Consider the following 16,231-nt stretch of genomic DNA (forward strand, 5'->3'; position numbering starts at 1 on the left):
ATCGGAAAGTACACAAACCTTAGAAATAAGCATAACGAATGATAATGAACCAGCCAACTATGAAAAAGCCCCTGCATGGCCAGGTGGCTAAGGCACTCGACTCGTAATCCGAGGGACACGGGTTCGAATTCCTGTCATGCCAAGCATGTTCGCCCTTTCAGCCATAAGGGCGTTATAAAGTGACAGTCAATCCCACTATTCGTTGGTAAAAGAGTAGCCTAAGGGTTGGCAGTGGGTGATGATGACTAGCTATTTTCTCTCTAGTCTTACATTACTAAATTAGACATGGTTAGCGCAGAAAGCCCTCGTGTAGCTTTGCGCGAAATTCAAAATACAACAACAAACTAATGTTTTAAACAATATATATATATTTATAGATCGTTGGTAATACTACTTATAAATAAAAGAGCAGACTCTTTTTAATATTGTTCTCGCTGGTACAGCGGTAAGTCTACGCATTTACAACGCTAAAATTAGGGGTTCCATTCTTCTCGGTGGATAGCCCGATGTGACTTTGCTATAAGAAATACACAAACTTTTAACATTAACGTTTTCAAACAATATAACTTCTTTTTTCACTTTTTTAATACTAATAACCTTGTACTTTGTTGGTGATGAACTGGTGAAGATTTACTTGCAAAGTCTAAGCCTAATGATTCCAGTCATGTATCTGTGTTTTACAATGTTCTTAGTTGATGCATTTGTTATCTTTTTGTGTGTTTTTTTAGTAATCGATTCGAAGGTACATAGATAAAAGCTTGAAATGTTGAAATTTGTTTGTTTGCAATTAAGCTCAAAGCTACACAATGGGCTATCTGTTGTCTGCTTACCACGGATATCAACACTTGTGTTCTACCGCTGTAAGTTCGCAGACTGTGCCACTAGGGGAGGGCAGACGTTGAAATGAATGTCTAGTATAAAATAAGGTTTAATCTTGAAAACAAATTATGATTTCGTAATACCTTTTTGTATACGTAGCCGTAATAATACTTTCACCAAGAAGATTTAGAATTAGACACAGAATATTTAAGAACCTTAATACTGTATATTTTTATTTAACCCTAAAAGTACTGAACATTTCATGAAACGAATATATCTGTTCTCTTTTTCCAATAATGAGATAAAAATTATACCCTTTAATCGGAATCATTCTTTTGAATATCAGAAATCCTTGGTTTAATAACAGTAAGATTATTATTATTATTATTATTATTCACTGACTATTATTCTGTGTGAACAATAACATTCCTTTAAACGTGCGCGTATCAGCGTCGTTTCAAAGTCTAGGTTTATTTGTGTGTATAATTAGGGTTCGTTAAAGAATTATCTTTCAATCACCCGCTTCGAGGTAGTGGTAATATTTATGTGGACTCAAATTAAATACAGTAATTATGACATCGCATGACAATTTAGTTCTTTTTAACCAGGTTGAACATTTCTAAATCTAATGATTACCTGAAAGTCATCATCCTATGTACACGAAAATCAAATATTCTTTTAATAATGTGAAATGCTGCTCTAACTGTAACGTGACGTGCTTAAACTTCTCGCTGTAAAGACACGGGCATACAGTTTACTGACGTCTGTTATGAGTATTTCTCCTTCCTCAGTCAGCTGCACGTAGACGCTTTGAGAGAGTAGGTGAGGAATTTATTGTTATCGTGACAACATGTATTGGTGCGGAGGAAGTGACGAACCAGGATTAACAAAAAACCGAACTCAATTAGTCAAGGAAAGAATACATTGAAAGAACTTCACAGCATAGAGTAAAGTAATCTAAAAAAATAAAGGCGAGAGAGAAACAAATCAGCTGCACCGTGTTTAAATCGATTGAGTCGGGTAAGCTCAACTGGGAATGGAACCACGGGAGAATCAGAGTTTGCGTTATTGAGAGCTAGGGGAGACCACCGTTCGTATCGGTTCTGATCCTGTCCTTAAACTGTGCGAGTAACCAGTGTGCTGCAGTATGGTTACTCTGGCAACGGAATAGCTAGCGTTATTGTAAAATGCCTGTCCGAAGAGGCCACGTCGCTCCACAGAACACTTTTGTGGACGCTATTATCAGAAAGTTTGACAACCTTAGTAAGTGTTTTCCTATTTTATTGTCCTGAGCAAGCATTAAAATAACGCAAACATTTAAATAGAAGTTGTGTGAAATAGGCTTGTGTGAGTAGCAAAGATTACTTGTATATTTTCGATCATAAGTGAAACCTTGCTTTTAGCGGACTACACGTACGACATATACTTTTATATATATTGTTTTGATTGTTATTGTTAAAGATAAATATTTGTGCTGGATTACATATTTTTTTACGTTTTTTTCCCAGTTTTTTTTTCTTTCTGAATGTTAGTGAATCGAAGGAATTCATCACGTTTCCCGTTGTTTGTGTTTCAGAGACGATAACAGTATATATGTATATTTATAATGTTTTTGAGTTAATAATTTCTTTTTATTTATCTTTATAAAATTTCCTGAATCAGTTTATTGAACTGATTTAGTCCACTAAAGGTTAGAACTTAGGACTTTTAAGTAAAATAATTCCTAAGCTACGCTATAATGTTGCTAATTTTAGCGTGTCATTATGGCTTGCTTATAACGAGTTTTACATTGTTATTTGTTAAATATCATTCAGCATGCTTGGCATGAAACATGGGTTTCACTATGCTGAAACCTATCTAAGTAAGACACGAATCATAAATTAACACTGAAGGAGACAACGTGTGAGGCCTTTCATATAAAAATCGTGTTCCAACTCACATTTTATAATGCTGTTTCTTTCTGTTTTAGTTTGAAACACGTAATATTTTTATTGTTATTTCAACTAATTTTTAAATGTAGCCTTATATAAAAGTTAGAATACAGTGCTGTGCACCTGTCGTGTGGTGTATTTTGATTTACCCTCAGAATTTCAACAACTTTGTTTTTTCACTTCCTTTGAAACAGTAACAATCATTTATTATTATAATAATTCTGAGCATAGAATATTTTCTTTGGTGTGTCAGTATAAAATTCTTAATATTTATTAAATTCAGCGTTCGTTCGTTTAACTAAAATACATTTAAAACGAACTGCAATTTTTTTCGAGGTATTTAATTTATTATAAGCATTATAGTCTAACAGATTGTAAAGTACATAATGTGATATTATTCCGGTTTGTTTTTGAAGTTTGCGCAAAGCTACACGAGGGCTATCTGCGTTAGCTGTCTATAATTTTGCAGTGTAAGACTAGAGGGAAGACAGCTAGTCATCATCACCCACCGCCAATTCTTGGGCTACTCTTTTACCAACGAATAGTGGGATTGATCGTAACATTATAAGGCCCCCACGGCTGAAAGGGCGAGCATATTGGGTGCGACCGGGATTCGAATCCGCGACCCTCAGATTACGAGTCGAACGCCTTAACCCATCTGGCTATGCCGGACCTGTTATTCCGAATATGACCGTTGATTTAGGAGCAGTTATAATAATGTGCATTTCTTTATATATGCTACATAAAATGTAGTATTATTTATATATACTATATCATGTCTTTTGCATTTCTAAATCTTAATTTCATGAAAAAAATAAGAGACTGAATAAATGAATTTATACTTTACTTTTAGGAGGATTCATTTCCTTTATTATATTAAAACAAAAGTCTTTTGAAAATAAGCTTCGTAAAATTTACGTGTGAAATTGTTCAATCCATTGATTTATTACGTACAAACTCATTACGCTGTTTGAATTTTTTCTGGATTCATGATCGTCCCAAATGGGCGGGGTAGCTACTCTGTGCTTTTATTGCTGATGAAATAAAAATGGTTGGTTTTTCAGAAAAAACGAGAATCCCTTCATCTTGGTGAAAAGGTGTAATTAATGAATAACCTAGAAAATTTCCTGTTTGCTTTTGTAATGACAAACTCTATTTCACTAATTTGTCTTTAAATTTTCCATTTTTTCTCTTTATATTGGGCATGGCCAAGCGTTTTAAGGCATTCGACTCGTAATCTGAGGGTCGCGGGTTTGCATCCTCGTCGCGCCAAACATGTTCGCTCTTTTAGCCGTGGGGGCGTTATAATGTTACGGTCAATCCCACTATTCGTTGGTAAAATAGTAGCCCAAGCGTGTGGGGTGGGTGGTGATGACTAGCTGCCTTCCCTCTAGTATTACACTGCTAAATTAGGGACGGCTAGCCCTCAAGTAGCTTTGTGCGAAATTCAAAACAAACAAACTCTTTATATTACTGTTTTTTTCATCTCGTCTTACCTTCTTTTGTATTTATTATATACCAATCAATGTCCAGATATTTTAATATATGATTTTTCATTAACACTTCTCTTCTCTTATGCGAAGGATATGAATTGTTGCTTCTTTTGATTATTGCTTTTAAAACTACATTAAATAAATTGTTACAGACTGCAATCAAGACAAAGGAAAGAAAACTATATAATATTTTAATTAACAGTGTGTAATAGTCATATGCCTATTAACACATTTGTTTTGCGTGGAATTTTAAAGTAAAACGTTAAAAGACACTCAAAGTAATAAGCTTATTGCAATTGGTCGAAACGTGGCCATTGGTAAATTAAAAATCAGGTTGGGTTTAATATTTCATCTTGCTGCAGGTTATTTTATAAGCTATTACGCAGCAGTGTATTTACACTATTTCGTTTAACTAATTAGCTGTGTTAAAGGCCCAGCATGGCCAGATGGTTAAGACACTCGACTCGTAATCCGAGGATCCCGGGTTCGAATCCCCTGTTACACCAAACATGCTCGTCCTTTCAGCCGTGGGGGCGTTATAACGTTATGGTCAATCCCACTATTCGTTGGTAAAAGAGTAGCCTAAGAGTTGGTAGTGGGTGGTGATTACTAGCTGTGTTCCCTCTAGTCTTATACTACTAAATTAGGGACGGCTAGCGCAGATAGTTTTGCGCGAAATTCAGAACAAACGAAAACCAAATCTGTATTAAGTTGTAAAAAGATTCACCAGTTTTTAAAAAATACAACTTTTCTTAGATAGAACGTTGTTTTGGTATTAGGCTCAAAGCTAGAGAATGGGCGATCTATGCTCTACCTACCACGGTTATCGAAACCCGGTTTCTAGTGCTGTAACTCCACAGACATACTGCCGGGCCTCTGATAAGTTGTTACTTTAAATCATTTAATACTTTCTAAGTTTAATTTAAGTGATTCCTGGATAGGTCAGACAATTTTTCAAACAACATTTGCCTTTAAAACTGACGTCATATATTGATATAATCGAACCCTTGCGTCATCATGTATTCCATTGCAGATTTATAAGATTATTTCACTGTAATATTTATGGTATTTTAGGCTTACACATAGTTTATCAAACTGTCACCAGGGGCTGTTACTTCCTGTTAGTTCTTGTTTTATGTGATATATCTAAATTTAAGGGTTTTTTAAATAACAAATGAAATTGCATAAATTTCTCTTATATATAACGATATCCCATTTTCGTTCAGTGTTTTGTGCAAATTAATTTAGGTTGCGCAAGTCTTCAAGATGAACTGAATATTGTTGAGCATTGTAGTTACCTCTTTATATTTTGTTTATGGACAACCCTTTCTTCTTCACAGAGGTATTTGCGTCATAAAAATAAGACCGTTTCAGTTAAAAGGGGGCACCACTTGTGTCTATTCCAACTTACTACGCATGTTTCTAGGTATTTTTGGTCTGGCGCTCTCTCAAGAATCCGGCTGTGTGATGAGCGGGTGAAATTTTGGTGATGTAGATAAAGGACATTTTATATTTTTTACGAAACTCATTGCATTGTTTAATTTATGAGCCATATTGAGAAAATGGTGGGCAAAGCCTTTCGTAGAATAGGTCAAATTCATCAGTGCAATAAATGTATTGGATTATAATGACAAGGTAATAGACATTTCAAACTGAAAAAATTGTGGTCAGTAGTGAAAATAATTGGCGTTAGTATGTTTTTTTTAAAACTAATACTTCAAATGTTCACTCAGAACATGTTCTATAGCATATATGCACCCGTTACTAAAATGTAAAGCAAAAACCACAAATTATTTTAAGTGTTAAAAAATGTTTCTAGATATGAAATTCGTAATAAAGTGATAAGGGGAATGTGTAAAAGAAATATCTGCTGCAAACCATTACGTTTAGGCCTAATATTTTCCATTGATTGGTCATTTTTCAGAGTTGAACATTACAGAATTAACGTTTGTTTGTTTGTCGTTAAACGCAAAGCTATACAATGGGCGATCTTTACTGCCACAGGTATCGAAACCTGGTTTGGGTGTTATAGGTCTTCAGACTTATCGCCGAGCAACTGGGTGACTTTGAAATTAGAATAAAAAATGTATTTTTAACATACAATTTGTATTTTGTCAGTGACAGTAAAGTTAAAAGATAGATATATGTTGGACAAATTGTTTATTTGTTTAGAATTAAACAAAAAGCTATGGGCTATACAATGGGCTATCTGTGCTCTGCTCACCACGGATATGTATCGAAACCCGGTTTTTAGCGGTGTGAGTCCGCCAACATTTTGCTGTGCCACTAGGGGAGGCTGTAGGACAAATATTCGCACAAATCAACAAACCTTACAATTCAACTTTTAATCGGCAAGAATACTGGCAGTTTTTGTTTAGTGCAACTGATTTTCTGGTTATCTGGTTTTTAAAAATATAAATCAGTTTATTAATTACTGAAGCAATAAGGTTTTAATTTACGCAATATTTAAAGGCTTTTCTTTATGCATTTTACAAATAAACAAAGTTTAGCTTTTGCAAGAACGTCAGGGAATAGAAATGAAGTTTTAATGACCTATCTACAAAATTGATCAAAATGTAGATATCGCGAACACGAACACTAGAAAAACAAACAAACAACAACACCACCGAAATGTTAGCAACTGTAATTCAAGTGAATTTGCTTTCAACTAAATATTTAAACCGATGAGGTAATGTAATATAATTCATAACCTAATTTTTAAAATACTTCTATAAACTCTTTAAAAATTATGAAAGTAATACAAAATATGCATTTCATTTCAGTTAGTGCCACTTGACTGCATTCTTAAGTAGGCCTAATGATGCGCTTAAGACGTTTATTATTACAAAGCTAGAAAGCGTTGGGTAAAATAAAAGTACTGACAATATATATTTAATTATATTAGCCATTACTATGTCAGTTTTACAAATACCCTGACTCTGGCATACTTTACATTTTAGAACTTTTTAAAGCAAAACTATAACCAAAAAAACGGAAAAGTAAATATACATGTTTTTACAAACTGGTCTGCTTTTTTTTTTTAATTATCCCAGAAGTTTCGTTACTTCAAAAATATAGCTTTTTCTACACTGGAGGCACTTGTATAGTGGCGAAAAACACTTATGATAAAAATGGTTTGAAAGTGACCAGTAATAATATTTACATAAAATTATTTATTGAACAATTTTGCCTGAATTTTTTTTGCTTTAAAAAATTCAGAATTCGTACCGTTTGAGCGTCCATGTTGAGGTGTGTCGAGTGCAGCCGAGTGGTTGGTGATTTAACTTAGGTTCCGTGGTTCACGTTCCGTTATTATAAAAAAATCACAAGTTGAATTGATAGTAAAATTCTATCTTTCAGTCTGACAAGAGTTAGCGATTAGTGACGTTGACTAGTTGCATTTCCTGTGGTCTATAATTTTAAAATGAGGTACAGTTAGCGCAGATGGCTCTCATATAGCTTTACGCAAAATCCAAAACCATTTTGAAGAACATTATATTTATTTGCACGTACAAAATAGGATGGTTATGAATTGTGTAAATTAATTGATTGAGCTTTATCAGTGTAGAAATATGGTCATTTCACGCTTGTTCTACAAGAAGAATGGGTAAGAGCAAAATCTCTCTGAATTTCAAAGGGGCATGTCTATGAGTGTTTTTCTAGCAGGATTATTTTAATCATGTACTGATTATTTAATTTAAATAAATTCGCCATTAGGGTTTATTAACAGAGATAATCGAAAGTGAAAACACCTTCTACAAATTATGGTTGCTTATAACTGGAGATTGATAGTAAGAAAACAAAAGAGAACAAAAATCAGTTTGGTTTTGAATTTCGCGCAAAGCTACTTGCTAGGCTGCCATCCTAGTTTACCGGTTATCAGCTAGTCATCACCATTTTCCGCCAACTCTTTGGCTACTCTTTTACCAACGAATAGTGGGATTGACTGTCATATTATAACGCCCACACACGGTTAAAAGGGCGAGCATGTTTGGTGCGACGGTGATTCGAACCCGCGACCATCAGATTACGAGTCGAACACGTTAACCCACTTGGCCATGCAGAGCCCAAAAATCAGTTTATATCTTAATTGAGGTATTCCTTCAACAAAGGCTAGAATTCGACTTTCTGCAGAAGCGTTTCTCAACCAATGTTTGAAATAGCTGCAAACGAACTTTGTAAAAGGAGAATAGTTTATTTATTTGTTATATAAGTATTTAGTTAACTAGATTTTGTTTCGCATTAGAGTCACTCATTAAGTTAAGGCTTGACACTAATGTTTACAAATGGGTCCTGAAATAAGAAAAAAGTCGAGAACCACGCAAAAGGCGTCATAAAAACTTTCGTAAAGTATTTGGCATTCAGCAACAATACTACTTACTTATCTCGGATGCAAACAGGAAAGCACAGCTTTAATAATGTTTAAAGTGCGAACCGTGGACAATGAATAAAACAAAGTGCAATGCGGCCTGATGAGTTATGTTGTGGCTCTACAGAAAATGTATGAAAATAACGACATGAGACATCACAACCTAACTGTGTTCTATTTTGACAGTGTAAGCTGTTGGAGGTAGTGTAATGGTGTGGATGTATTCTGTACCAAGAATTTAGGATGGAAATTAACATTCAAATCACATTATTGCTAATTGCATCCATTCCCAATAATGCACTTGTTCCCTGATATATCTGACAAGAATGTTTTTAAGATGTATAATGTAACAATATAACGTGCTTGTGCTATTCGAAATTGGGTTGAAGACTTTGTCACTGATTTCAGTAATGTTTTAAGACAACATAATGATCATATCTCCACCAAATTAAGCGTCTTTGAGATTAATTTTGAACATTTCGCGAACTAACTCAATTCTCTGCTGTCATGTGCAGACGAGTACTTAATATACTACTTGGTGAATGGTCTACAATCTAAAAACAAAATGCACCTTTGGCATCTTGTTAGAAATATGTGTGACTGTCACTATGACTTTCAATAAATGTTGGTGGGATTGCAATACTACTGTTGAAAGAATCTTGTGTTTAATGTGTTTAAGTTGTCGAGTTTCACCATTGTAAAGTATTTGATTTGGAGACCATATTTACAATACATTTTTAGTAAAGTGTTTGTCATTAAGTTTAATGTTTTGTGTGCCTTTCCACTTAAATATACATTAACCGTAGAGTTACATTAACCCATCTATAAAAATAGGTCGTTTTATTTTTAATCCTGTTAAATGACAAATAACATTGAAAAATTAAATATAGTTATAACAGGAAAAAAATGATTTAACTCGTTACATAAACGGCACATGTAGTTTTTAAACCGTTGTCTAATCATGGAGGTTCTACATGAATGTGCATCTTTACTGCTCTCATATTATATCTGAAAGATGTTAAAATTAACAGCTAGCTAAACATGGAGGTACATTCTTCATTGGTCATGCATGCACCCACGTTGTTTTCAAATCTCAGTCAATAGTTAAACATGGATGACTTTCTTCATGGTTCATGCTTACAAGGCCCTGGCATGGCCAAGTGGTTAAGGCGCTTGACTCGGTCCGAGGGTCGCAGATTCGAATTCACGTCACCACAAACATGCTCACTTTTTCAGCCATGGGGGCGTTATAATGTGAGGGTCAATCTCACTATTCGTTGGTAAAAGAGTAGCCAAAGAGTTGGCGGTGGATGGTGATAACTAACAGCCTTCCCTATGGTCTTACACTGCTAAATTTGGGACATATAGCCCTAGTGTAGCTTTGAGCGAAATTCACAAAATAAATAAACACTCTTAAACAAAGGATTGGTTATAAAAGTCATTTTTTGCAAGACCTAGGAAATATAAAAGAACAGTTTTTAGTGCTATTTACTAGCTTATACCTATTTTTTTCCAGTTCAGTACTTTTCATGACTTTTTCTCAAGAATCTAACAATATGGACCTCTATATCGTAAATTTGACTATGACAAATATACACGTATTATTATACAAAATGTAGTTTATCTTTAAAATGTTTCGAACTTAAAATATTTTAACAACCTCATTAAAAAAAAGCAACTATAAATAGAAACTGTTGACTGAAACTGTTTGCGTACACTGGAAATATGTCGTACAATATTTCACAGTTTTTCACTTTTTACTCCATGCTGCTTAATGTCAAGGTTTGAATTTTATTGGTTGGTTTGTTTTTTTATATAAATAGTGCTATTCAATGAGAACATTGATTTACAAGGAAAGTGATACTTTGTAGAGTATAACTTTATCAGATTGCTTTCATCACGTGGAGATGGCTCTGAAGGAAATTACTGAAACCATAACAGAAGTGAGAATTCTAAAAAGCTGTTGACGAAATTTTTATTTTATAACAACGAATACGACACGTTTCTATAATTTCGGTTTAAATAAGAAGTAAATATATATTTATATATGGTATAGTTATCTCAGTTCTCTCTTATCAACAAACCATCGTTGAAATGCTTCAAGAAAATTACTGTTCTGTATTTTTGAGTCCGTGTGGAGAGTAAATTGGTGTTTGATTACTTGTAACACGAAGATATGATGAAAAATGGATGTTAACTTACTCCAGAAGTTTTTATTAGGTAACTGGAATTATTAAAAAAGACAAAATAAAATTCAAGTTTTTTGATATTCCAAATGACATTGTTGTACACGTGGCTTTTTATTATAATGGTTTTAGTAAAATATTGCAGCTTTACCTCTCGTTTTTTTTATTGCAGGGCACGAACATTGATTATAGGACTTGTTAAACAGTACTAACATTAGCTCTTGCTCTCTTCACAGGGTACGACGTTAGCTCTTGGCTTTTTCATAAAGTATGAAAATTACTTTTTGGCATTATTTGAGCACGGACATTTATTCATGGACTTGTCAAACAATATTATCAACTATTTGCCTCTTTATAGAGTACAAACATTACCTCTCGATCTATTTATAGAATATGAATATCAGCTTCTGGTCTTTTCAGAGAGTAGAAAGATACTTCTTGGTACTATCATAGAGTGTAAAATTACCTTTCGGCCTTTTCGTAGAGTATTAACATTAGCTATTGATTTTTTCATAGAGTAACATTGGCCTTTGGACGTTTCAACAATTTTAAGCCAAAGAAACTTCTCTTTTCTTCATTATAAATGCTATAAAATCGAATGGCGAAATGTGATAATTCTTCATCACTTCAAGAGTTACATGCTTTGAATAGTATAATACATTTTTATAGATTTCTCTTATATATATATGTATGATGATACAGTATTTTATTTCTATATTAATTGCAAATTAACTTAAATAAATGAAGCTGTACAAAGTATAATACTATAACGGAACCCTTGCTTACATGATACTGTAAAACATTTTGATTACGCGATGTGCAACTCCCAACTTCGCGAAATCTTTATCCTGTTACTTGTAGATTTGCAATAGGAGTCATGATTTTCCCATCACGGAAACTTTATTTTTCTCCATTCTCAGGGTGCAGATATGACGTCATGAATACTACACACGCAGATCTAATGCATTGGCGCCATCTATATAAATATAATAGTACTGTCTGGTGTATATTTATGTAAAAACTTCGCAGGGTATGGATATATTAGTGTTTTTGCGGTTTTTTTGTTTCTACCAGTACTTCGCCCCTGTTGATGGATCTTCACCAAATTTGGTATGAAGGTTTGTTGGATCCATGAGGAGATGGTGCAAAGTTAAGGTTTTACATTTTGTGTTTTACTACTTTTGTGGGCGTTTTTTTTTTAAATTATATATACAGGAAACAACTTTATGTCCTAAGATAACCTTTCATTCATTATATATGAATTTACATAATTTCTTTTCAGGTTACGGGTACTCCAGTTCGTCAAGATAAACAGAAAAATGTTTAGCTAGATGATTAATTTTTGGTATTTTTTTCTCGGTTAATTTCGAAAGTTTTGAGACACTGAATGTGTTTCATTTACGTTTCCTGTGGTTAAATTTGCTTACGAGTAAGTAACCGAATGATAAACTGGCTATTTCGTTTCTTTAAAGGGTTATTGACGTTTCTTAAGTCTAAAAAATATTATATATTAATGGGTGAAGAAAATCACCCTAACTTTCCTTTCTTTCTGTCACCAACTCTTTTTTGTAATCCACGTCAAAACCAGTACTGTTGGAATGATGTGTAAGTAGTAACTCTACTATATTGCAATGCATTTATTACAACAATGGATCTTTACAAGTATTGATAAGATATTTTAACCCCTTTAATGGTTAAATGTTAAAATTAGGAAATGTTTTCACTAAACACTTTGTTCTCGGACTAAACTATTCTTGTGAGACAAAAACAGTATTTTATTTTCGGGAAACATAATGCAGGAGATAACTCTGTTAAATTGAGGAACTTGCGTCGCGAAATAATACGCCCGTTTTCCCGAACTCTGCTCTTTCAGATCTCTCTCTTTATATATGTATTATCAGTAATTCTGGGATAATACACCGTGAGTTTGTTTGGGGTTAGGTTATGCATAAAGCTACACAATGGACTGTCTCTGCTCCGCCCATCACGGATACAGAAATGCGGTTTCTAGTGATGTAAGTCCACAGACTGAGGGGCAACACTTTGTTTTTTTGTTTTCGAATTTCGCGCATAGCTATACGAGGACTATCTGCATAGCCGTCCCTAATTTAGCAGTTTAAGACTAGAGGGAAGGCAGCTAGTCATCACCATCCATCAAAGAATAGTGGGATTCACTGCCATATTATAACGTACCCACGGTTTGTTGTGATGGGGATTCGAACCCGCGACCCTCAGATTACGAGTCGATGTTCCTAATCACCTGGCCATGCTAGCCCGAGCAACACTTTGAGAAAGAGGATGTTTTATCTTACCACGAAGCCATCATTTTAATAAAGAGACATCCTATCTTCGGTATATCAATAACATCTTGTACCCTACAATTAGCAGCTTTAAGCAGCCATTAGCAGTAGATATCTAGTAGAATAAAGTGCCATTCCTGTCGGAAGATGAGAGAGATTTTAGTGTATGTCTCTCAGGCAGCATTCCAGAATGATTCAGAATTTCTCAGATGGATCGTTGTGGGGGTTTTGGGTTGATCATGGCAGATTTTCAACATTATTCTTTTCACTGCTGAAACATCATGTGTTATTGTATGAGGTGCTATTATTCTGAACAAAGCATGTCATTTTCAATGTAGTTATATTAAATATATCCAGTAAATTATTAACTGGAGATATACTGTAAAAGAATCCAGAATAGTTTATCTAAAGCAATAGGGTGTGAAATTCGTTGCTACACTTTTTTAAATGCTTTTTTTAATATTACAAATATTTAATATTTGAGGGACCGTAAAAGTTAATGCTATGCATTCATTGTTAATAGGTGATTTATGGTCTACATTCGACCTTCATAATCTAGTGGCATGAATTTGCTTGCACGTGGTGTGTGAGCTGGACTGTAGTCATGAACTATCATAAAAGTCTTGAGTTATAGATGAATCAATTCTTTCTTTTTTTAATTTGAAAATCTGAGAATCCATCTGTCTGTCTGTGACAGCGTCTGACTTGAAGATTTACATGCAACTTTAGTGCGAACGTGCCCATTACTAAATGAGGCGTGAAGTAGTAAAAGTGAGGTTTGCTTTGTTTTGAATTTCGCGCAAAGCTACACGAGGGCTATTTGCGCTAGCCGTTCCTAATTTAGCAGTGTAAAACTAGAGGGAAGGCAGCTAGTCATCACCACCAACCGCCAACTCTTTGGCTACTCTTTTACCAAAGAATAGTGGGATTTATCATTAATTCTAACACCCTCACGGCTGAAAGGGGGATCATGTTTGATGAGACGGGGATTAGGACTCTCGATCCTCAGATTACGAGTCGAGTGCCTTAACCACTTGGCCATGCCGGGCCAGTAGTAACAGTTTTGGTAATATAAATCAGCGTAATAGAGTACTATGCTTAGCATAAACTACATACATAATTGAATTGAATATTAGGGGCAGTCTGAGTAAACACCTATAGGTCAAGACAACTGAAAGAGTTTTCTTGGAGCAAAACTTATGCTTTTTTTTTGCTACGGGGATCGTGAGTTAATAAGTTATCATATAGTCTCTCCGTTAAAGATCGCTGACTGTGAAGCAGGAACAAATTATTTTGTTTTTGCTTTTTAGATTATAATAGCATTTATTCTTGAATACCGAGACTACTTTTAATATAAAGTACCTGTCTACTTTGTTTTGATTCATGAAATCGGCCTCGTGTTGATTTATATCCATGGTTGGGAGAATATATAATTACAATTTTTATTTTTTAATAATTATTACTTGTTTATTTATATCCATGGTTAAAACGTGTATAATTATACAATATTTTTATAGTTATTATATCAAATAAATAAAACATGAAATCATTATCTTAACTTTTCAATATATCACTTCACATGAACAGATATAGGATTGGGTATTATATTTTTTAACGCCATCAGTAAAGCAATAGATTTAGCGATAACTAAATTTGTGACACGAAATAATGATTTTTTTGAAAAACGACACAGATGGTCTTGGTAAAAATGAGTTTATTGTTCGTTGGATTTTCTACAAAGCTACTGCATCAAGCGTCTCTAATTTTGATATGATAGAAGGAAAGGTAATAACTACCAACCCACTGGCGTAACTATGCCCCATCAGCCCCTGCAATTGCGGAGAGGGGGCGAGCCAAAATCAGCCAGAAACTTAACTACAATTATAAGGAAATAAATGTAGGTATGTGTGTTTTTCTTATAGCAAAGCCACCTCGGGAATCGAATCCCTGACTTTAGCGTTCTAAAAGAGGAGACATACCGCTGTACTACCGGGGGCGTGAATGTATGAGGACTCAATTACCTTTTCTGCGGAGGAGGGGTCATCTTGTGTAGTCATGCCCCTGCATCCACAGCCAATTTGTTGGCTATTTTAATCTAATAGTGGGATTTGACAGTTGCTATTATGACGTATTCACGACCCTAATCTACAGAGAGCGTCTTTTGATTTGATAATGATGTAGCACGAGCTACGAAATCTATAGTCAGACATACTAAGGTCCATTGGATAGAGTTTGACCCACAAAAGTAAACAAAAATAATAAGTTTACGATTGACTCTGTGGAGAAGCAATAGCGTTTGACTTCGTTTGACAGACCTGTCATTCGATTCATACCTATATTCCTAATAATGTTTTTGTTCATGATTAAATGATTCGTTTAAATAAGGTTTTATCGGGTTTCATAAGCGTAGCTTTTGCAGTACAAAGCCGCGTGTTTGAAGACCAGATGTCTATACGTACGGTGTAGGTCACGACAGATTGGTGATTGTAAGACTTCATTTAAAATATTTTTTAAGATTTAAAGACACGCAACCAAAATCCTTGATCCGCTACTGAAAAATGCAAAAGGACAACAACAACAAAATTATTATAAAATAATCAGCTTTGACTGCCAGATGGCGCTACATATTCTTTTTTTCTCGAATTTTACGTAAACCCGTATAATTTCATTAGCACATATGTACGACAATGAAAATAAATACGACGTTAAAGATACCGAAACTTGTTGTTAAGTGCAAAGTTACATAATGTGCTTTGTCCACAATAAGCACTGAAACCTGGTTTTCAACGTTGTAATTCCTCAGGCTTACCGTTGAGCCACAGGGCAGACGAAGTGCAGTGGATAAAATACTTTGTTTTGTAATTGCAGACTAATCTGCAACTTGTTGACTCAGATTTAAGTCGGATGGCTAATAACGTTAAAAGGCAGGTTTCGATACCTGCGGCGACAGGAGCACTTATAGCCCATTGGACATGTTTATAGTTAACAAACAAAATTTGAGCTTATTTAGGTTTACGTATATATATATATATATAAGAGAAAACTAATACTAATAGAGTTGAGTAAACAAAATAAAAGGGAAGGACTGCGTTAAAAACAGCAAGTCCAAACTTTTGATTAATTATATTAGTTT

The 16,231-nt window shown here is 34.3% G+C and overlaps 1 protein-coding gene across 6 annotated transcripts in view; it reads left to right on the plus strand.

Moving 5' to 3' along the window:
- Positions 1 to 1,630: 1,630 nt before the first annotated feature.
- Positions 1,631 to 16,231, plus strand: part of LOC143234240 (voltage-gated inwardly rectifying potassium channel KCNH6-like) — a 209,746-nt gene continuing 195,145 nt past the window's right edge. For 4 of the 6 annotated variants that reach the window (XM_076471449.1, XM_076471450.1, XM_076471451.1 and 1 more), the window contains exon 1: positions 1,877 to 2,082. In XM_076471449.1, coding sequence (XP_076327564.1) covers positions 2,007 to 2,082 — 76 coding nt within the window. In that variant the 5' untranslated portion in view covers positions 1,877 to 2,006. Of the gene's footprint in view, positions 2,083 to 16,231 lie in introns of all 6 variants that reach the window. The other 2 variants (XM_076471453.1, XM_076471454.1) reach the window with 1 other exon arrangement.

Source organism: Tachypleus tridentatus, chromosome 12 (assembly GCF_004210375.1).
Source record: "Tachypleus tridentatus isolate NWPU-2018 chromosome 12, ASM421037v1, whole genome shotgun sequence".
Lineage (NCBI taxonomy): Eukaryota > Metazoa > Arthropoda > Merostomata > Xiphosura > Limulidae > Tachypleus > Tachypleus tridentatus.